At 48.8% G+C, this 22,048-nt stretch overlaps 5 protein-coding genes across 13 annotated transcripts in view; 2 read left to right on the top strand and 3 right to left on the bottom strand.

The window, feature by feature from the left end:
* The first annotated feature begins 733 nt into the window (after positions 1-733).
* Positions 734-7,837, top strand: LOC121598631 (proteasome-associated protein ECM29 homolog). The gene is made up of 9 exons (XM_041925748.1): positions 734-911; positions 1,069-1,199; positions 1,277-1,390; positions 1,458-1,576; positions 1,662-2,309; positions 2,390-4,359; positions 4,819-5,002; positions 5,079-7,405; positions 7,477-7,837. Exons 1-9 carry the CDS (start codon positions 884-886, stop codon positions 7,680-7,682), a joined length of 5,727 nt encoding a protein of 1,908 aa, XP_041781682.1. The 5' UTR covers positions 734-883; the 3' UTR covers positions 7,683-7,837.
* Positions 7,826-9,510, bottom strand: LOC121598633 (probable cysteine--tRNA ligase, mitochondrial). The gene has a single exon (XM_041925750.1). The coding sequence runs from the start codon at positions 9,435-9,437 to the stop codon at positions 7,866-7,868; it is 1,572 nt and encodes a 523-aa protein (XP_041781684.1). The 5' UTR covers positions 9,438-9,510; the 3' UTR covers positions 7,826-7,865.
* A 230-nt stretch (positions 9,511-9,740) lies between these two features.
* Positions 9,741-10,373, top strand: LOC121598638 (cytochrome c oxidase assembly factor 5). Its single transcript, XM_041925764.1, has 3 exons — positions 9,741-9,960; positions 10,038-10,139; positions 10,207-10,373. Exons 1-3 carry the CDS (start codon positions 9,856-9,858, stop codon positions 10,246-10,248), a joined length of 249 nt encoding a protein of 82 aa, XP_041781698.1. The 5' UTR covers positions 9,741-9,855; the 3' UTR covers positions 10,249-10,373.
* A 13-nt stretch (positions 10,374-10,386) lies between these two features.
* LOC121598632 (GRIP1-associated protein 1-like) lies at positions 10,387-14,292 on the bottom strand. Its single transcript, XM_041925749.1, has 2 exons — positions 12,962-14,292; positions 10,387-12,686 (listed from the first exon to the last, which is right to left on the bottom strand). Exons 1-2 carry the CDS (start codon positions 13,119-13,121, stop codon positions 10,387-10,389), a joined length of 2,460 nt encoding a protein of 819 aa, XP_041781683.1. The 5' UTR covers positions 13,122-14,292.
* Positions 14,293-17,001: 2,709 nt separating this feature from the next.
* Positions 17,002-22,048, bottom strand: part of LOC121598634 — a 63,599-nt gene continuing 58,552 nt past the window's right edge. For all 9 annotated transcript variants that reach the window (XM_041925753.1, XM_041925751.1, XM_041925759.1 and 6 more), the window contains 4 exons: positions 21,291-21,543; positions 20,936-21,192; positions 17,853-17,926; positions 17,002-17,356 (listed from right to left, as the gene is read on the bottom strand). In XM_041925753.1, coding sequence (XP_041781687.1) covers positions 17,158-17,356; positions 17,853-17,926; positions 20,936-21,192; positions 21,291-21,543 — 783 coding nt within the window. In that variant the 3' untranslated portion in view covers positions 17,002-17,157. The remainder of the gene's footprint in view (positions 17,357-17,852; positions 17,927-20,935; positions 21,193-21,290; positions 21,544-22,048) is intronic.

Genomic DNA, 22,048 nt, shown 5'->3' with positions numbered 1-22,048 from the left:
ACAGCTGAACAATTTGAGGAAATAATTACACAAAGCCCAGCCAGAAAAGCAAAAGGTTGACAATCAACCGGATGGAAGAGGTGGTGTTTTCAGAGCAACGTTGGATAAACAAATGCACTTTACGCGAGGGAGAGAAAACAACCCCACGGTATAGATTGAATTTTTCGATTAAACGTCAGCGCAAAAGGAGGGGAAGTTGGTTTGTTTTGGTAATGTTTCGATCATCTGTTGCTCTCTTATCGTTTGACTCTCATAAATGCCGGCCGATTGCCGATCAGCTGTGGCGCGAATGTAAACAATAACATCAGCTGGGTGAAGAAGCAAAACGAATGAAAGTCGAAGAAAATGCTTATTTTTAGGAAACTGCTCAATACGTTTAAGTAAGACTTGCAATTAAATGCACGCTCATTTCAGTTTGACAAGCAAATGGCAGCAATATGGGGTCAAGCAGACAAAATTAAGGGAGCTTAACAAGGTTGGTGTATTCATGGCCGCTTCTCGAAAAAAGAAAAATTTGTATGCCTTCTAGCACATGCAATTCACTCCCCGTTGGAACCGCAAGGCTTTGTTTACAAACTGATAAGTTATCGTTTATTCCAAACGATTTTTGGCGATTTTCGATCGGCGTTGAAGCCGGTTTTACCGCTGGAATTAAACCTCCATCGAGCCAACCGAGCAGTATAAACGCAATCAGTGACGTTTCTTTTTATCTTTCTTTTATCCTCTCCCGCAGCGATGACAGCACCTGTCTGATATCGCACTCGGCAGTCTTGTGTGTGTCGCGAGAAAAGCATCATTTTTGTTTACAGCAAGCTTACCGATTAGTGACCAAAAAATCGCCTTCGATTAGTTTACTATCCCGAGACGTGACTCACCGTGTAAAATGGCAGGAAATCCGGCTGAAGAGCTAGGTGAGCATGGTGCCGTAAAGGGTCCATTTTCCGTCTTCTTTCTTCGAATCCCCCTGGAAAGAAGCCCCACGGGATGACGATGCACTTTACGGGTTAAAGAGGAAATAAACATTTGCTTACCCTCGCTGGGGATTCCGTTTTGCCTTGCATTTTGCAGAACTTCTGGAGCGTGTGCTGTTACGGCTGGGGTTTGCCGATACGGACGAGCAGCTGCAGACGACGGTGACCAAGTTTCTCACCCCGGTGCTGATCAAGATTACGTCTCCGAATGAAAACGTTCGCAAGAAGGTTAGGAAGGCGAAGGTCGGAAGTAGCGCTAGGAACGTTAATTATGAACGGCTTTTGCTCTTTCTCTTTCTGTCTAGGTAATGGAGATCCTGACGCACATCAACAAGCGGCTAAAATCGCGCAATCAAATACAAATCCCACTCGCGCCATTGTTGGCTCAGTATCAGCAGGCCGATTCTTTGTTTTTGATCGTAAGTAACTGTAAGCTTCCCCCGAAAAGACTACCAGGTGATTGAACTTCTTTTATTTTTCGGATAGAACTTCGCCATCATCTACATCACGATGGGCTTTCCAAGACTGACGGTGGAGGAGCAAACAGAATTTGCCCCCGCCCTGCTAAACTGCTTGGAAGGGAAGCCGGAAACACATCAGGATAAGTAAGAGCCATACAAAAGGCAGCAAAAAAAAACGCTCCAACGGGACTAAAACCTCTGTTTTCACTTTTGTTCCCTCCCCTCGTAGGATCCTGATGCTGGTCCTTCCACTGTTGGGTGAGATCAAGATACCGGAAAACCCGGAAAAGCGCTCGGAACTGCTCGGGCTGTCGAACAAACCGGCCACCAAGCAGCAGCTCCTGTCCATACTGATGGATGTGCTGCTGCTGCCGTACGGCACCCTGCCCGACAGTGACGTGCCCCCCGGCATGAGCGTGTACTCGTTCAAGCGCGTCACAGCAAAGCCCCCGAAGGCGGAGGAGCTGGAGCAGCTGAAGAAGGGCATCGTGCGCTTCCTTTGCGGGGGCATCTTTCCCGACCAGGAAATACTGGCCCATCTCGTGGTAGCGTCGGCCGACACGCGCTTCTCCGTTGCGACGCCCGCCATCGGTGAGCTGAACAAGATCTGCAGCTCGCTCGACTGGGTCGATCCGAAGCTGTCCGCACCGCTGTACAGCCTGTTTTCGGGCAACGGCTCGAAGCTGCCCGACCGCAAGACGAGCGGCGTGAGTGCCCGGGTCCGGCAGAAGCTGCTGCAGCATTTGCTCAAGTGCCGCGGCAAGGGCATCATCATCGCGAACGGCATCCAGGTGATCTTTGAGTCGCTGTTCGGCGACAACACGAACCAGAAGTGTAAGGTGCTGGCACTGCAGTTCGCCTACAATCTTATTAACAAGTATGTGTGTGTGTGTGGGAGGATTGGTCCGATGAAACTCATTTCTAATCATATTAATTCCTTTTCCTATCGCCTACCAGCGGGCAGACTGATTTGATCAACAAACTGTCAAAGGTGCTGCTGACAGGGATCTCCAAACTGATCGGTACCGCGTCGGAGGAAACGAACGAGGTGCAGAACGCGGCGTACAGTGCGATGGCGCAGCTTGCCATCGTCTGTCCCGCGACGGTGAACGAGGACATTCAGCTCGTGGGCGAATACTTTACCCATCTGCAGCAGGCACCGGTCGAGCTGCACTCGTCGATTCGCGAAGCGCTGGTCGCACTGGCCCAAGCGTTCGATTGGCGCAAGCAAAGCAGCGCGACTGCCGGCTCGTCGGAAGCGGCCAGCATGGAGACGGAGGACGTCGCCGACAAGCCGGGCACATCGAAGCGCAAGCTAGTGGCGGCTAAGAAACGGTTCGTGCCGAATGCAAACCAGCAGCTGCTGCTCGCCCTGCTCGGGGAGAAGGCCGAATCGAAGCTGACGATCGTGCAGAACGTGGCGTCCGTGTTTCTGACCACCTGCTTTCCCGATTACTACGTGCCGTCGCGCTATCTGCTGCTGATTATCTGCGGCGAAAGCTCGCAGCTGCGCGAAGCGATGACCACCTACCTGTACGGGGTGTCGAAAAAGGACCACATCAACTACGGTGCGATCCTGTCGGTGAGCGAGTACGACCGGGTGGAGCAGCAGGAACCGTCCGAGACGAAGCACATCGTGCTGCCGTCGTTCGGCGAGATGGTGGAGTACGTGGCGAGCAAATCGGAGCGCAAGGTGGCGACGATTGTCGACCGGATGGGGTACGGGAAGGTGAAGCTGCCGTACGCGTTCGATACGTACGTGGAGATACTGGAGTACTTGCGCATCTGTTTGCTGTTCAATGCGGGCGTCAGTACGCACCCGGGCGACGATGAGTCGCTGTACAAGTTGACCGCTTTTCTGCGCAAGCTCGTCGCTGAGGGGCAGCGCGACACGGTGGTGAAGTATAACGATCTCGTTCGCCGGTTGGTGATCGCCCGGAAGGGTATCAGCGAGCTGACCTGTCTGTACGATCTGGTGAATGGTATACCGGACGCGCTGGTGGAGGAAAACCGAGATTTGCTGCTGACGCTGGAAAGTTCGCTGAAGGAAACGTCCGAACCGACGCGTGTACTGATCGCCATGGTGTACGGTGTGCTGCTCGCTTACGTTAGCGATGAGCCGGAGTTCGAGCGGCAGGTACGGGAGCTGCAAACGCTTGGCAATAAATCGCTCGAAACGCGGCACGGTTCGATCCTGGCGGCGGCTCACGCTGTACATCGGAAGTTGCTGCTTAATAAAACCGCCTCCGAGCGTGCAGTTAAGGAGTGGGACCTGCTGCGGGAGCTGATCGAGCTGCTCGTGTCGTTGTTGCGCGATCAGCAGTCGCTGCTACAGTCGGCGGCCATTCGTAGCTTGTCGTTGATTGGTTCCTGTACCGCACTGCCGCTGCCCGAGGAGCAGGAAGGCATGGATACGGGCGAGACGGAAGCGACCGCCAGCAAGCAGCAAACGGCCACGACGAAAGCCTCGCTGATGGAAACGCTCATCACGCTGCTGCAGAGTGGCCACACGAAGGCGAAAATACGGGAAGATGCTGCCCACTGTCTCGGGTTTCTGGCGGTCGGTGATCGGCCGTACTACGCCCGCAAGGTGCTGCAGCGCTTCCTGGGCCTGCTGAAGATGACCAAAGATCCGGCACTGCACATTGCGATGGGTCAGGCGCTGGCGTACACGCTGCAGGGTCTGCCGAAGGGTAGCCACGGGTTGAATGACGTCAACGAGGAGGTTGGTAATGTGGACGATGAGACGCTTACCTGGTTCCTGATCGAGCTGGTCAAGCAGGTGAACGAAACGCACGCGTATCTGAAGCAGGCGTGCGCCGTTTGGTTGCTGGCGATCGTGAAAAACTGCAGCCGGCGCAAGCCGGTGCGCGAACAGCGCCAGATTTTGCAGCTCGCCCTGACGGATCTGCTTTCCGAGGATAATGGTAGGTGTTGTTTCTTTCATTTGTCATCCGGAGTTGTTCGGAGTCGGAGTCGTCCGGAGTCGTTCGGAGTCATCCGGAGTTATTGGGAGTGGGAGTCATAAGAAGTCGTTCGGAGTCGTTCGGAGTCTACCGAGTCGGGGACTTCGATCGACTCCGGCCGACTCCGATCGACTTCGGCCGACTCCGATTTATAATGACTCCAAGCGACCCCGGACGACTCTGGACAACTCCGAACGAGTCCGAATGACTCTGGGTGACTCCGAATGACTCTGGGGGACTCCGAATAACTCCGGGTAACTCCTAATGACTCCGGACGACTCCGGACGACTCCACACGACTCCGAACGACTCCGAACGACTCCGGACGATTTCCAACGACTCCGAACGACTCCCAACGACTCCGGACGACTCAAGAGGACTCTTATTTAGAATGACTCCTGACGTCTTTTTCTTTTCTCAGAGCTTGTGCAAGATGTGGCATCACGTGCGATGGGTATTATATTTACACTCTCGGAGAACGAAGACCAGGAGGCGATGTCGAATCTGCTGCTCGACCAGCTAATCGGTGGCCGGCGACAGGTGCAGAAGGTGGTGGAGGACACGAAGCTGTTCGAGGAAGGCGTGCTCGGCAAGACTCCCATGGGGTAGGACACGCCACGTTTACCCTCACCAATAGACAGTTCACTAACGCATCCCTGTTGGTTTTTTCTACTCACACAGAGGCAACCTTTCGACGTACAAGGAGCTGTGCGCGCTGGCGTCCGATCTCAACAAACCGGAAATGATCTACCAGTTCATGCAGATAGCGAACCACAATGCCACGTGGAACAGCAAGCTCGGTGCGGCGTTCGGTTTGCAGTCGATCTCGAAGATCACCAAGCTGAAGATGGAACCGTACCTGGGGAAGATTGTGCCGCGCCTGTTCCGATACAAGTACGACCCGACGCCCAAGATACAGAACTCGATGATAAGCATCTGGGACTCGGTGGTGACGGATGCGAAGTCGACGGTCGAGCTGTACTACTGGGACATTCTGGAGGACGTGACGAAGAACCTCACCTCGTACGAGTGGCGCACCCGCATCGCGTGCTGTTTGGCTGTGCGGGATCTGATCAAACGGGCGGCAGGGCTGAAGCTTCGGTCGGATCCGATCGGTAGGAAGAAGGTGGAGGATGCTGCAACGTCCAGCTCGATGGATGTGGATCAGCCGAGTGTTCCCGAGCCGGAGCTGCGCTACCTTTGGAGTCAGTTGTTCCGCGTAATGGACGATCAGCACGAGGGTACGCGACTGGCAGCGGAAGGTACGGCCAATGCACTGAGCAAGGTGTGCGTGGTGGCTGCATCGAGCGATAACAACAAGTCGGCCATGAACGTGGCCAGCTCGATCATTCCGTTGCTGCTCGAGACGGGCGTTACGCATACGGTGCCGGAGATCCGCAAGCTTAGCATTCGTACCCTTTCCGAGCTGATCGATTCGGCCGGTGCACTGATACTGCCGCACTTGACCAGCCTGGTGCCGTGTTTGCTGCAAGCGACCGGTGAGCTCGACTCAACCAAGCTCGCCTACCTGTCGACGATGGTTTCGGGACAGGCGGGCGGCGGTACGCAGGAAACGATCGACACGCTGCGGGCCGAAGCCGTCAAGCAGCACTACACGATGGAAACGCTGACGAAGTGCATCCGGCACATCGACTACGCCACGCTCGAGCGTATGTCGCCGGCCGTGCTGGATCAGGTAAAGTCGAGCGTCAATCTCGGCACCAAGGTGGCCTGCGCCCACTTCATCTGTCTCGTTAGCATACACCTCGGGCAGGAGATGCAACCGCTGACGAGCAAATATCTGGGCGCTTGCTTTACCGGGCTGACCGATCGCAATGCGACAGTGCGCCGGTACTACGCGTCCGCCATCGGCCACCTGATCGGCACGGCGAAGGAGCAATCGATCGAGCGGCTGTTCGGCAAGCTGGAGGAGCTTTACTTCGAGCAGCAGGCGTCGCGATCGAAGGCGGTCCCGCTCACGATACAGGCGATCAACAAGCGGCACCAGGAGGTGCTGAAGGACTACAGTGCGCACGTGCTGCCGCTGGTGTTTTTCGCAATGCACGAGGAAGTGACGGACGACAGCCGCTCGACGGTGGAGCTGTGGCAGGAGCTGTGGCACGACATCAACACGGGCGATGCGGGGTTGCGCATGAATCTGGACGCGATCGTGACGATACTGGAGACGAACCTGAACAATCCGTCGTGGTTGTTGAAGGCGCAGGCCGGCGCCGCTACGCATACGCTCGCGTCCAAGCTGAGCGCCACGCTGGACGATGCGGTGCGCTGCCGGTTGATCGAGCTGATACTGAACAATGTGAGCGGGCGGACGTTCCAGGGCAAGGAGCGGTTGCTACAGGGGCTGGCGAGCCTGTGCAAGAAGCTCGACCAGCAGGCGACGAACCACGCCGAGCGGATCGTCGATGCGGTGATGAAGGAGTGCCGCAAGGAGGAGCCGGTGTACCGTACGCACGCGCTCCGCTCGCTCGGCAACATTCTGAACGAGCTGAAGGTGGACCGGTTCGAGGAGGTGTACAACATGGTGTGGCATTTGCTCGACAAGCCGCAGCAGCAGCAGCATCAGCCGGATGATGGTCCGGGGGAGAGTGTCACGTCGGAGGAGCGCAACAAGCAGATGCTGATCTCGGTGCAGCTGAAGGAGACGGTTTGCGAAACGCTGGGCAAAGCGTGGCCGGAGTATTCGATCGACACGCAGCGGCGCTACCAGCGCATGTTTGTGGAGAAGTGTGTGCAGTGTTTGAAGCTAAACACGCGCCCGGTGCAGCTGTGTCTGCTGCAGGCGCTTGGGCGGTTTTTGGAACGTTTGCATCTGCTGCGGAGTAGGGTGGAGGGTGAGGATGGCAATGAGGACATGGAAGCAGAAAGCGGCAGCTCTGCGATGGGAGCGAACCGTGAGAAGAAGGCAAAGGTCGATTCGGAAGCGACGGAAGGGAACGTGCTGGAGACTGTTTGTCGCATCGTGCTGTCTGCGATCGTGGAAGTGGCGGGTAAGAGCTCATGCTTTTCTGCTCGTATGATTCTTAGTACTAATTGCGTCCACTTCCTCTTTTCCTTTCAGCCATACCGCACACCGGTCTGAAGAAGGAAGCCCTGAACGTGATGCTGATACTGACGAAAAAGCTGAAAGCCAAGGAGGCCGGCACGGTCGAGCTGGAGCTCGGTCTGGTACGGCAAACGTTCGCCCAAATTCTGCAGCAGCTGCAAAAAGACACGGCACCGGAAATTAAATGCCGGCTGAAGGATTTGGAGGACAAGCTGAAGTGAGCAGTACTAGACTGGATTGGGCAGTAAACGTTCGGTTTTCTTCGCGCAGCCACGCGAGATTGCACGCGAATGGTAAAAGAAAAGTCAAAAACGAATCTTACAGCAAGGTAATAAATTATGACACATGTTTGGTAATTGTAAATGATTTGTTGAAGTTGGTGTGTTTGCAGTAAATTGGAGGTTTTATTTCGCGCTACCCTCTCGGAAGTTCCAGGAGGAAGTTTTCCCGTGATCTTTAACCTCCACATTGGCCAGCTTCAAGCGGTCTCGCAATAAATCACACACTTTGAAGAGTTGCGGGTTTTTGGTTTCGATCGCTTGCAGGCGAATTTCGCTTCTGGTGGCCACCATCGCTTCGATTAGCTGTTCGAGCGATTGATTGGCGTCGTTTCCCATTTGACGGCTGTGCTGGGGCGACTGTTTGTCGAGAGATTGCACCCCGTAGGAGACAAGTTCCTCCCGGATGTATTCCGTTACGACAAGGACTGCCCCCACATTGGAGGACCCAATAAGCGAGACGCCAGAAGCGGACGGTTCGTGGCTGTTTATTATCCTCTGTACATTGGAAGCAAGCTCACCGAGCGCTAACACCGAATTGGCGGTATTGAAATCGTTCTTTAAAAACTCTTTAACAGTCGTCCGTGTTTCCGAAAGCTTCCCGAGCAAGCTTTCCGTGCTGGCCGCATCGTACGCTGCCGGCTTCAGCCCATCGATGTAGGCTTTGGCGTCGCTGAAGAAGCTGGCAAACTTGCGCAGCACGTTGCGCGCCGTCCCCATCGCTTCCGGGCCGTACTCGATCGCGCTGCGATAGTGCGACAGTAGGCAGAGCATGCGGAACTCGTCCGCACTGTATGCACCGAGTAGCTCGGCGATGCTGACCGTGTTCTTGAGCGATTTGGACATTTTGTGCGTTTGGCCCTCGAGATGGAGCTGGCCGGTGTGTAGCCAGTGTGTCACCCAGTCCGGCACGTCGTGATAGCAGCAGCTTTGCGTTTCCTCATTCTCGTGGTGCGGAAAGCGCAAATCGAGCCCGCCGGCATGGAAGTCTATCGTGCGGCCGAACAGATGGCTAGCGAGCGTGGAACACTCAATGTGCCAGCCTGGGCGTCCCTGGGCAAACGCTTGAGCGGTCCAAAATGGTTCACCCGGTTTTGAAGCTTTCCAGAGCGCAAAGTCCGACTGATGTCTTTTGTGGCCCTTGGACGCGTTGCTTTCCGGTTCGATGATGACCTTCTGTAGCTTGCCGTAACGTGCGTACTTGGCCGTTTCGAAGTAAACCGACCCGTCGGCGGTACTGTAGGCGAAACCTTTCTCAACGAGCGTTTGCACGAAGCGGACTATCGCGGGAATGTGGTCGGTGACGCGCAGCTTTACATCCGGCGCACGAACGTTTAGCCGCTGCAGATCGCTCCAAAACTCGTCCTCGTACCGGCGTGCCAGCTGCTGCCAGTCGACCTGCTGCTCCAGTGCACGGGCGATTATTTTGTCGTCAATGTCCGTGATGTTCATCGCGGTTACGAGCGGGAGGTGGAAGTGATGCCGTAGAATGCGCTGCACAATGTCCAGCCGCACGTAGCAGCTGGCGTGACCGATGTGGGCCGAATCGTACACTGTAGGGCCGCAGGTGTAGAAGGAAAGGTACGGCTTGCTGGGGTGGATTTGTAGTGGAACCTTTTCCTTGAGTCGTCCATCGTAGAGCCGCAGATCGTGGGTGAGTTTGGCGGTGAAATATTTTCGAAACACCCGGAGGAACATGGTGAAACACTTTTGGGTAGAACGATGCCGATATCAAAACAGCTGTGTTTGTGTATGTGTGTATGTCGAAACAGCTGATTGTGACGTGACGGGGGCGTCCAATAATAACGGATCATGTTATCATACAACATTGTACATTTAGTAGTTTATAACCTTTAAATGGTTACGATTAGCCATTGTTTTCAAAAAAAAGAGCTTAATTTGTTAATAAAAGAGAAATTGCTTTTAATCCAAATAAAAAAAAGCAACGGTCGCTTCGAATGTTCTGATTGACGTTTGGCATCACTGCTGTCACCGAGCCGTCAAGCGAGTGTTGGTTATGAAATTGTGTTGCAAAAACAAAACAATCCTTCCGCGGTGCAGTGGGTTCTCCTTTTGTGTGAAAATTGTGTAAAATTCACCGCAAAACTTTACAAAAATGATGCGCTATGAGGGAAACGAGGAGCTGGCCGATAAGTCGGCCTGTGCCGGTGTACGGGCCGATCTGAAAATGTGCCTCCTGCAGAGTGATTGCTGCAAGAAGGTGAGTGTGCCGGTGCAGCAGCACCTCTTCCTCTAGGTAAGCCCAACAACTAATGTAATGTTTCTGCCCTTTTGCAGGAAAAGAAAACTCCCCGGGAATGTCTGAACCGTACCGATGGTTCCGTACCGAGCGAATGCTTCGTGCTGCGGAACACCTTTTTCGAGTGCAAGCGCTCAATGGTAGGCGCAGATTGGTGCTGTTGTTCCCGTACGGCTACTAATAAACCCGTTTTGCTTTCCTTTACAGCTCGACAATCGACAGCGATTTCGCGGCAGGAAAGGTTACTAAAGCCAAGCAGCAGGCAAGCGGCCGTTTCTGTCGCACGAGAAGAAAGTTATGTTTTTATTTCGTTCAAAACACCTCCCTAAAGCTTGATGAGTTAGTGTATAAAATATAGCATACAAAAAGACAAATATGCTGCCCGCTTTACGACCAGCTGTTTTGTGATGCATTCGAACGGGCCCCGGTAGAGATGCGATCCAGCTCGCCGTCCAAACTTTGGCTCTTGTCGTAGGTGAGTTTGCTGCTGGCGACACTGACGCTGCTGATCGACAGGTCACTATAGCTCACAGCAACCGCCATTGTGGCCGGTTCCAGCTTGCGCTTTTCGTTCTGCGTGTTCTGTGTTGCGTAGTCAATGAGGTCGTGTGAATCGTTCAGTGTTGCAGCGGGAACTGGCTGCGTAGGGACGGAGGGGAACACAACTTCCCCGTCCGACAAACCCAACTCAGTGCTGGAACAGTCATCCAAGCTTCTATTAGACGATGGTTCTACCATGGGCAGTGGTGGAGCCGGTGGCGGTTGTGCCACTTCAATGCGAGGCGCAAACGGCACCTGCTTGTCGGACGAGCTTTGCGATTTCGAGTACGTGCGACTCATCTGGTCTAGCTTTTGCAGATTTTCTTCGATGCTTTGCCGCAGCTCACGCGTGTCCTTCGCCAAAACGTCCGAAAGCTGCGCGTTGCTGGCCGCTCGGGCGGCAGGAATTGGTCGCTCGACTGTTTCCATCTTTTCTGGCTCTTCATCAGCTGTCGATGTTTGCATACCCGCCTCGGATATGGTGCCGATCGCAACATCCACCGTGTGGCTTTCGACCGGACGCGATTGTTTCAGGTATTTGAGCGGATCGAACGCACGGAAAGGATTCGCGAACGTTGCGCCCGTATCCGGCCGATGCACCGGTACTACAATTTCCGGTACAATCGCAACAGGCTCCACCATCATCTCCCGCTCAAACTCTTCGTTTAACAGCTCGCGCTGGTTCAGCTCGAGCTTCTCATCGTTGTAGCGCGTCCAGATTTGCACCTTCTCGTCGATAAGCTTCCGCTTGTCTTCGCGCTGCTTGCGCAAATAGCGCTGAAAGGAATGATTGATCTTGTCGCTTTCCTTCTCCAGCTGCTCGATCGTTTGCTTCGCGTTCTGTATGATGGCGTTCGTTTCGTCCTCGAAGTTGGCCATCAGCTCGCGCTCGACGTTGTGCAGCACCTGCAGTTTGGTTTCCTTCGTTTTGGCCGCTTTTAGCGATTCGAAGTAGCGGCTTTGCCGTTGCTCCTGCCGCTGCAGATCGTCCCGCAGCGTGGCCAGCTTGTCGTCCACGTTCCGCTCCTGGCGGTACAGCTCGTCAAGCTTTTCGTCTATTTTGCGCATAAAATGCTGACTTTCCTCACTCGTAGCGTCAATGGGGTGTGGCTCGGTTTGAATGCTGCGGACGATTGGTGCGGGTTGCGCTGTTTGTTGTGCGATCGTTTCTGTTCGTGCTGCCGCTAGCGCTTTCGCTAGCTTTTCCTCGTATTCCAGCTTAAGCTTCCGCAACTCTTTCTCATACTTTGCCTCAATTTGTTGTTTTTCTTTGTCCAGCAGTTTGGTCACTTGTTTCTGCAGTTTCGCCACATACTTTTTACCATGTTCGGTCGTTTTCAACTCCCGCAGGAACTCGGTGTAAGTCTTTCGCTTTTCTTTTGGCTTGTCACGGCGTGGTTCGTCCTCTTCAACCTCACCCTCGAGCTCGCCCTTGTCCTGCACATCTTCCGTGCGTTGCTGGCGTACGGTTTCGATGAGCTGTTCGAACATTTTCGTACACGTTTCCAACCGTTCGACCAGCTTGCAAACATTCTCCGAACAAACGCGCAACGAACGGGCGGACTGGTCATCGTCTAGGGTCGCCTGCTCGTTCATGTTTTTCCCCTGTTCCCCGTTCGCGCCATCCTGTAGCGTTTGCTGTTGACTCTTTTCCAGCTCTACGATCGCTTTGCCAACGGCCTTTACCCGGTGGAGCAGTTTTTCCACATTCTTGTGTAGCTTTTCCACCTCCAGCTTCTTCAGCAGCGTCTGGGCGGATGTTTTCCGTTTGTCTAGCCGCTTCAGGTGGCGTAACTTTGCTTCCTGCGTCTTGACGACCGCCAGGATCGTCTTGAACACGATGTACAGGAGTGAGCGGCTGCCCTGGCCGGTGCCGTACTTGTCGTACTTCTCCACCAGCCCGTCGTAGTGTTCGATGCCGAGCGCTTCGAAGATTTCGCCCAGCTCGGTCCGGCTCAGCCGAAACTTGGCCGACCGGGTGAAGTCGGGCAGCGTGTTCTTGAACGGTACCTCGTTCGTGAAGATGGACAGCGAAAAGTGGCAGTTTTGTGTGTAGAGAAATTCGGCCACGAGCGTGTTCAGCACGAGCACGAGCGGGGACAGCACGATGCCCTGCTGGGTCTGCAGCTTGAGGGCGATTTTCTTCCCTACAAAGTAGCACAACCGTTAGGAAGAGAAGAGTGTTACAGGGTTTTCCAGGGGCTCTCACAGTTGTGGGACACTTACTTGACTCTTTCTTATGGGAAGACCAACTGAAAATTGGACTCTATTCGCCTGTTTTTGCACAAGCTCCTTGGAAATTCCTATTGGCATTTTACCACAGGAAGAGCCAATAAAGTGTTTTCCTTTATTGTTTCCCACAGCTATGAAAACTTCTAGAAAACCCTAAAAGAGACGCCCTGTGAAGTGGGCGGATGCTTACCGAGAGCGGTGCGGCTCATTTTTTCGATTAAATTTTTCTTCATCTGCAGCTGAATGTTCGTCTCGATGCCTTCCTCTTCGATCCAGTTCTTCAGCTGTGTCCGCAGCTCGGCACTATCGATATCGTCGATATCGCCGAGCGTTCGAGAGGAATCGGGCATTTTTCTGGTGGCACTTTATGGTCGCTGTTTTGTGCAACTGACAGGAAGCAGGGAGTCGACCGCTCGTCCCTAAAGGGACGCGGTACGTTTTTGTTTACAATTCTTCCGCTAGCTACCGTTGCTATGGTAACCATGTGTTTGTGTTTTGAAGGATAATGGTTGTGGGCTGTTGCATTTCTCAACGTATTTTGTTCGTTCAAACGGGGCTCGGAAGCACGAACACAATTTAAATAATTTGTTTATTGGTTTATTTTCTTATTTGTTCTTACATGGCTGCTTTATTTCCATCTGATCAACTGTTCTAGAATCTGTGGGATGCTTGTTCAACATTCCTTGGCTGTGCTGTTTTTTTTTTTGCTTCATCTTGTTGTAATTTTCCCTTTTCCCAGTGTTCATCTTTATATTGCCACTCTGTTATAGACTTTTGTTTGTAGCTGTGTCAATTTAAAATCACAATAATTCGGTAACTTTTAGGTACGTTTAAACATTGTTTGGGTGCTAAAACATTCAAAGTGGTTAAATTTGGAAAATTTACTGTCAGACAGTTTGCAATTGCGCAATTAAAATGATAGCTACGAGTTAGTCTTTTAAGCTTTATATAAGAAAATAGCAAAAATAAAGAAACTAAATCGTAAAAAAATTAGCCATTTAAAAAGAACTAAATATCGAACAAACTCTAAACGTAACGAAACAATGAAGAGTAAGAAGCTGTTCTGTTCTCTGCGCTGTTAGGTGTAATTTGATAAATCTTGAACCATTCGCGCCAATAACCACCACCACCACCCTGACCTTTCTCAAAACGTGTTCCCCAACTTTGCCCTTTTCTTCCGTACCGGGACCGGGTGAACAAACGAACGAACGTGTTAGTGTGCAGCAGCAATCGGTGCGGTGCCAGAGCGACAGCAGCAAACGGCGGCAGCAGGGGCAGGGCAGCCAGCGAATGCTGGGCATTTAGATTTAATTAACTTCATTAAAATGTATCAGTATCACAGCATTGCAAGTTTTTTTCTTCTTCTCTTTAAAGTGTGTTTCTTCTTTTGGGCTTTTTTTGTCGGGGCCATTTTCCATCCGTTCTTCGGTTTCACCGTTTGCACCTTGCATCTCTTGCCATCTTTTGCGCTTCGTTGCAAGGTAAAGTTTTGCATGAACGATCTGACATCCTGACTGGCCCATTTTGCTTTTTGCTTTGCGCTATAGGCGATTACAAGCGATAAGTAGAAAGTTTAATGGATTAAATCGCATCCTCCTTCGCGGGGGTTTTTATTTTCTAAACTGATTTTGGGTTTATTTGCTTCGTCTTAACGACCATTCGTTACGATTAGCGATTTGACAAGGTGTTTTCTGCTTCCATTTTATGACTCGGTTGTACATTTTCCATTATTTTGTGTGTATTTTTTAGCATGCATTTTAAAAAATGCGATAATGAGTGGAGAGAAAGTGAACCATATGTAAGTTATCGGTGTTTTTGTATCGATCTAATTCGAAAGTAATGATCCATATTTTGGTTACAAAAATGTTGAAAAACTAATTTTGCACACAAATAATAAAAAAAACCTTCACAAAACGATCGCAGTTTATACGCGTGTTTTACGATTTTCTTTACAGTTCTGCTCTATTCTTATCTCAGAGGATGGGCTAAAGATGTTTCCAACCGTTTCTAAAGTTCTATCAAAAGAAGGAAAGAGTTAAAGAGAGTTTCGGCATTTATAAGCGTATTTATATCTTTCTTTCTTTCTCTCTTCTCTATATCTTTTCGCGTTCGAAAATTTGGGACAATTTTTTGTTTTCGTGTGCTTTTGTGCATTTGTTTGCAATAGTTGTTCGTTCTAATTCGCTTATTATCGCTATCTTTCCATTATACGTTTTTTCTTGTTTTACTACTCTAGTAAAATTGGAAATTTGAAATCGGTTATAAAAAATCTTATGCCGGGCTATACATTTGTTTTAAATGTTTTCTAATTCTTGCTTTACGATTTTCGCTACATTTTTCGACCTATGTTCGTTCTTGTTCAGCACATTGTTTGCCCACTTTTTTTATCTATAACTAAGCACATTTCTTTACGTTCGCTTATCTAGACAGCTTATCGGATGCTCAGACGAGCAAAGCGTATGCATTTGTTTGCATGGTAACATTGTTTGTGGCAAGAAGTGGCTTGGTTTCTCCGTACCTACTACCGTCGGAAGCATTATAAATATATTGATCCATATGTTTGTTTTTATCTTTTCATTCACTTGTTCCAAATTATTATACTTCTTTTTATGACGCTTTGGTCATTTCACTGTTCGTTTTTTTCTTTTCTCATTAACTTTTTCGTTTCTCTTAGAGAAGCGTTTGTTAGCTGGTTTGCTTTTGCTGAATTAAACTCCCACTTTTGGTTTTGGTGTACTTTGCCTTTAAAATATGTTTCTTTTTATCGTTTCACAAATATTCGTTCCGCAGTTAATCGATTTGCCATTAAATAACTATGTTAGGTGGCACTAGTGTTGATCGTGCTCATCGTTACGATATATCGTTAAAGCATATTTAGTAAGTAGAGGGAAAAGTATTCCTTAACAAATGTGGGTGCACACGCTTCTGAGGCTCTGTTTTCATACGATATTATACGAACTTATGCACAAAAACTAACAACAAATTTGGACCACAGCTCTTTTTAAACTTGTATCAATCTTCCGGCGACCCTCAACCTTCGGGCATCATTGAGCAATTGTCGTACCGTTTGGAGTGTGCTTAAATATGTCGATAAGGCTGCAAGCTGTGAGTTGAAGAGGTGTCGTTGATGAACAATATAAAGAAGGTTTTTTAAACATTTTTGAAAATGGTTTATGTCACGTTTTCATGTCTGTAGGCATATGTGTTAGGCTTATATGTATTCAAAAAAAAAGAGAGAAAATATTAGATACGAGAGTAGGAATAGAACTAAGTTCCATGTTTTATAGATTCTTATTTTACAGTTTACAGTGTGTTTTGCAGCCAATTTGGGTTTTCTTTTCTTCCGTGATGCAACGTTGTATATGGAAAAAGACGCTTATGTAAATACGAACTAATCAGATCAGCATGATTGTATTCCATTGCGGTCGTGTGAAACCATCTCATTCCTGGTGGTTGTTTTTGTGTATTTTTTTTTGTTTGTTTGTTCTGTTTTACGGTAAAACTACGGCTGCCTGGTCTGCGTAAGTTTTGTCAGTATTTTGGCGCATCGATAATTCAACTACCGCTTGCAGTTGAGTGGTTTTGGTGTAGTGAAACTTATCCTTCATATCAAACGAATATTACTAACACGGTCTCCAGGGCCAACGTTGGCAGTATGGTGTATGGCCGCGCTTCTTCCATCTACGACACCATGACGGTCTGTGACTGTTTTAACTATACTCATATGCTACTGGCACGGCGTAGTGACTTAAGTGTTATGCAGTAGAAGTTTTTTGTTGTTTGTCTGTTTGTCTGTTGATCTTAAACGCCTGAGAATAGGCAACCAGTGGTTTGATTTTGGTCTTCTACTGCACTCTATTTGTACAATATACCTATTCCCTTCAAGCGCAATATTATTTGTGTGGCGTGAGTTTTGTTTTTTTAACTATGAGTTTCGCACATATTCCAAAATCACTAGAGACGTGATGGTTGTTGCCTTTTTTCCATTAAATTATTAAGTACTTATCATTCGATAAATTGAATTGTTTGATGTAAAGGACACACAGCTACTGTCGATGCGCTATCTATTGTGTGCTCTGGAGCCGCAACTCGTTTACACGAGTTTACTCAGCACTCTCAGGAGAAGATAAGTTGGAGCCGTATGCAGGCTCCGTGGCGAGTGAAATTTAACTTACCCTACTGTATTGATGCTTACACAATTACACAACCATTTTTTGCAATTTTTTTGTTGTTGCTTTTTTGCGCCTATGGTTTTGTGGGATTTGTTTTTTCTTCTTCTTGTGTTCGACAAAGCGCAACACGTTCGATTGGCAGGCAGGTGTCAGTAGAAGTTATCAGAGCGCGGAAAAGTAGTTTACCGATTGGATGGAAACGATGGCGGAGGCTTCAGAAGGTTTGAATTGGCCGGTACAGTCCCGTGTAGCCGCATAACCGTGCGCGAAGGGCCGGTATTAGCAGGGCAGCCGCCGACAGATCCTTGAGCAGGTCGGCACATTCGCAAAGCAGCAGATACATCTTGTCGCCGCGCGACGATACACTTTTGTGAAGCGTTATTCTCCGCAGACCGGCCGTTTTGGGAAGGTACCTTTGAAGGGTGGGCGATAAGTGAAAAGTTATAAGTAAGTGTGTAATTGTAGTAACGATGAAACAGTTATTAGCAGACTTTATCATTTTAGAATAGTTTCAATTTATTTTAATAAACCTATTTTTGATTTTTTTAAATAACTAATAAAGTGGAAAGAAATAGAAAATGAGTATAAGTGAAAACTAGAACTGAAAAAAGACTTGCAAGAAAAGAATATACAAATATAAATGAAATGAGAAAAAAGTGAAACGAGAAAAAAATAAAATAAAAACAACAAACAAGCAGTTAGAAATAACAACAAATAAGATAAATCAAGTCAACAACAAATATTACTAACAGTAAACAGATATGAACAAAAATAAGAAAAATCCCTCAAATCACTCGTAGAAAGTGTTAATATTTTGGTTCAACTCATTCATTACATCTTATCGTAAAACAGTTTTGCCAGTGCCAGCAAAACCAGATGACATCGCACCGTTCGCATTCAATTCCCTACCTGTAAATCATCCTGGCACCGGTCCAGTACAGCCAGTTACGCTCGAAGCGTTCTCCATCATCACCTTCGTACACCTGCGCAAAACACACGAACGAGAAGCAAGAAGAGAGCGAAGGCGAAGGAATATTATTGAATGGAAATGGACGTTTCAGCTCAAACGCTTCATCGCTCCAAACTATAACCACCACCACACACCATAACCTTTATTTGTGTTAATTGAATTTTTGCAAACAAAAATACTGCCAGCCATGTGCCGGGGCCGCAGTGTAATGTTGTTGCCGTTTCCCAGTGGCCGTGTCAATGTTTCCCCGGCCCCGAAGGGAAAAGTTTGTTTGGATCGTTTATTTAATCTGATCAGCGGGTGGCGGTAATGCACACATACACACAGTTTTGGCAGCTGTGTGTGTGTGTGTGTGTGGAGTGAGTTATTTGCGGTTTCCATTGCTTGTTCACGGGCAAGACGATCGCGCCGGCCCATGGCAACGAGCGTGTGCTTGGGGCTGCCTTTTTGGAGGGAAAATGGTAGGACAGAAGGAAAAGACGCACGGGATGCAAGATGAGGAGTATAAGTTTACCGTGATTTACCGACTTTTGATGACTGGTGAGGGAAAGTTTATGTACACGGTGTGGTAACTAGTAGCACACCTCATACGCCATGCGGTGAAGCGTCCCTGTATTGATCGTTCGTTCGGTCCCGGCAGATCTGTTTGCCTGCTGACGGAGTTATTATTATTATTGTTGTGTTGGGTGCATGTGTGTTTATTACACGCCAACGTTAATGGCTCCTGGTGGCGGTTTGTGTGTGAGTGTGGTTTGAGTTTAACGAGACACTTACAGTGCTCTACGGCGCTATCTCTCTGCCAAGGAGTGATGAGTGGCATGATAATAGGGCCACCCGTTAAAAACGGGGAAGTATCGTGCCAGAAGTTTGATTTGTGGAGTGTGGCCATGGTTCATAAAACCCAGCATCGCGGCAGCATCGTTTTTTTATAACAAATTTCAACCAGCCATGTTTAATGGAAAAAAGGTAAAAGGTATGTTCTTTAAAATACACTTTGCGTCATGAAGCGGCGATAATTTGAGCACTAGATCTTTTATGTCATAAATTATGATTACTTTCTCTCTAACCCGCCAACAAATCGGGCCTAGATTGAGTTCGATTCGATCGTAAAACTTTACGAGCTCTCCACGTTTACGGTCCTACTTTCAAGAACGTTGCACATTTTACCTCCATTTTACCTTTTTCCTCTAAAAAAAAAGGATACATCGAAACTGATGGAGTAATTTAACAGCTGGTTACAGTTTACATGGCAAGCATTTAAATAGCACTTCCCCGAACAGAAAAATGAACGGGAAGCGTTACCAAAACGAGTCTAGGAGGGAGTTAGCCACTCCGTGCGAACGGGAATCCTTTAATAAATTTGAAGATAACTTTAAAATTCTGTTTCCGTTTGGCAAACAGCAGCAACAGCAGCCTCGGGCCATCGTTTCCATTCCGCACGACGCTTTTGCTAAACGCTGAACACACACAGCTGAACGGTTGCAAGCGACAAAACATTCATTTATCACACCTCGGTGAAGTGTGAAAGCTTTCTTGGAAGGTGGGGAGGGTGAAGCAAGTGGAGTGAGGGTCCGAGTAATGGCGCACGTTGAAGTAACCCATCGAGGGGAATTGATTTTACTTTGGCGACGTGGGCGAGCGCAAATCGGGATATTAATTTTCGGTTGTACAGCTGGGACAAAGTTTTGGGGCAAAGCTTTTGCTTTGCGGTGTATTCTTGGTGAAATGATGAATTATGGACCCCTAAATTGGGAAGATAAAGTTTTTGCCCCAATGCTAGGAGGTAAAGAAAGTGAAGAAGAAGTTAACTGTCGTCCTCTGTGTTTTAATTTCAGTAATTGTGTGTGGACACTGTTAAACAGTTTAGAACAGTTGTGTGTACCTAAGTTTTGATAAAAGTCAATTTAGATTCTATTGGGAGGATATATAATTTCGTAACGTTTTGATGCCAGATATCGTCACTTGTTTATTAAAGGTTTGCTTAATCAGGTAAGTCGCTTATTTCGTCAAGCAATGGTTTGGCATTTCTTTTCAATTTTCTTTTTGCTAAAGTGGATAAAACATTATGCATATAAGCTCCAAAGATGCCTCCTTTTGTAAAGCATTGTGTGTTGGAGAACCATTGCAATTATGGAGAAAAATGTGATTTAGATTTAGAAGATGCAAAACGTTCTAGGACGCTACGATAATTTGATGATGAACAACTAGTATCGATGCCTTGTTGAAGATCTTGCACATCAACACAGCAAGAATTCGCAAAAACACTTGGAGTATCTCATCAAGTATTCTTTTATTGATTAAAAACAATAGAAGTAATCCGAAAGCTGGGAAATTGGGAAAAAGTTACTAAGAAACATTGGAATAACCAGTTCTGCTAGACATGCTGTATGTCCTAGACATTATTACTCCGAACCGCTGAATATTCTGACCGATGGAACATGATCTGGCTGACTAGGGCTTCTCAAATTACGATAAAGTAAAAAAGGAGATTAAAAGTATATTTTGCACGCAAGAACTGACCAACGCCATTCGAATACCTTTGAAGAATGACGAGTTGGATGCGCCATGGTCACGCATCACACGTCATGTCCTAACATTAATTTCCAGCAGCAGGCAAGTGCCAAGAATTTCACCAAGCAATTTAAAGGCACTAATGTCAAGAGTTCTAATAAGAATATTTAATAACAACTTTGACAAGGGGAAACATTCCACTAGATAATCAAGCGGGCTTTCATCCTTTCCATCCAGTCCCGTAGTCCCGGCAAAATAGGAAGGAAGGAAGAATACATTAGTCCTTCGAGGGTCGTGACCGGAACGTGATGTCCGGACGTGATTGGTCTGTAATTCAATTCCAACAAACCGTTGCATCCTTTTTGACCTGATCGTGTGGAAGTGGTGGTACGGTTAGCCGGTGAATCTCACCGAACAAGGTAGAGATCCTGCAGAGATGCACAGCCGAGGAGGAAAACGGAGGAGCGAGATACGTTTGGGAGTTCGCAAAAAGGGCCGATTTTCGACATACCTTGTAGACACTAATGATGTACCCGGTGGAGGGCGTTTGGCCCTTCTTCACGCTGCCAATCTCGTTCGGGGCGAGCGCTAGCGGTGGCCGGCAGATGGACGCTACCTCGCTGTACAGGTCGAGCGTGTGGGCTGCGGTGTAGCGCGTGTTTTTCGGCTCAAACTTGGACAGCGAAGCGCCGCGCACCCCCGTGTAGAACATGGCGGGATCGGTTTGGGTGGTGTTTATCACATAGTAAGCGATGAAGGGAAATTCGGCTGCAAAAAATATGAAAAAATAAATAATGTTGTGTAGAAAGGGTGCGTGCGGTTCTTGGAAGGAGCTTCGCATCCTTTTCTGCCACACACACACTCACCGGAACTTCGCTCCATGTTGGCGAGCAGCATTCCGCCGACGGCATTGTTGCCCTGCTGGACCTCGTTCAGCAGCTCGGACGCGACGGCACGCTGCTTCATGAGCGGGTGGGCTAGGGGCGACTCCAGCAGTGGATCGATCGGTTCCAGTGGGCTCATTAGGTGGGCTAGGATGCAGATCTTTGGATCGGACACCTCGAGCACGCTGAGCGGCCCGACCTGGGACGGGTCGGCCGTTTCCGGCGTCGGTAGTTGCTGTAGGAAAGGGACAACAGGTAAAACATCGCCTCCTCGAAATGCGTACAAGGCAGTACATTGGGAGGGAACTCGGTGAACAAATTTGTGGGCATTTGTGGCAACGACACTCGTGGGCAGGAAATGGAACATTTTAATTAAAATATCTCATGGCACAGCTTTGCAGTGAATGTTTCAGTGGGGGTGGAAACTTTAATGAGTTAATAAATGTACACATTACTTTCTCGGAAAGATTTACATGCTTTTCGAGTGTAGTGCTGCGTGTTGGGATGGTGTGTGGCACGTTGTTATTGGGGCTTGCTGTCTTCTTTTTGCCCAGTTTGTACATAATTGATGTTGGTTTAGGGTTATGGAAGTTAGGCATGCGTGTGCTTGGGCAGATTGGTGGAGTTGAAAACTGTCCCTTTTGGTCGGAATAATCACACACTGAATTTGCAACGGTGCCATGGGACTATTATTGTAGACGGTTAGAGTATTGTTCTTTTTAATAGAGGCTTTGCGGATG

The sequence above is a fragment of the Anopheles merus genome, chromosome 3L (assembly GCF_017562075.2).
Source record: "Anopheles merus strain MAF chromosome 3L, AmerM5.1, whole genome shotgun sequence".
Classification (NCBI taxonomy): domain Eukaryota; kingdom Metazoa; phylum Arthropoda; class Insecta; order Diptera; family Culicidae; genus Anopheles; species Anopheles merus.
The sequence above is the reverse complement of the archived record's forward strand: the minus strand, read 5'-3'. Positions and strand labels throughout refer to the sequence as shown.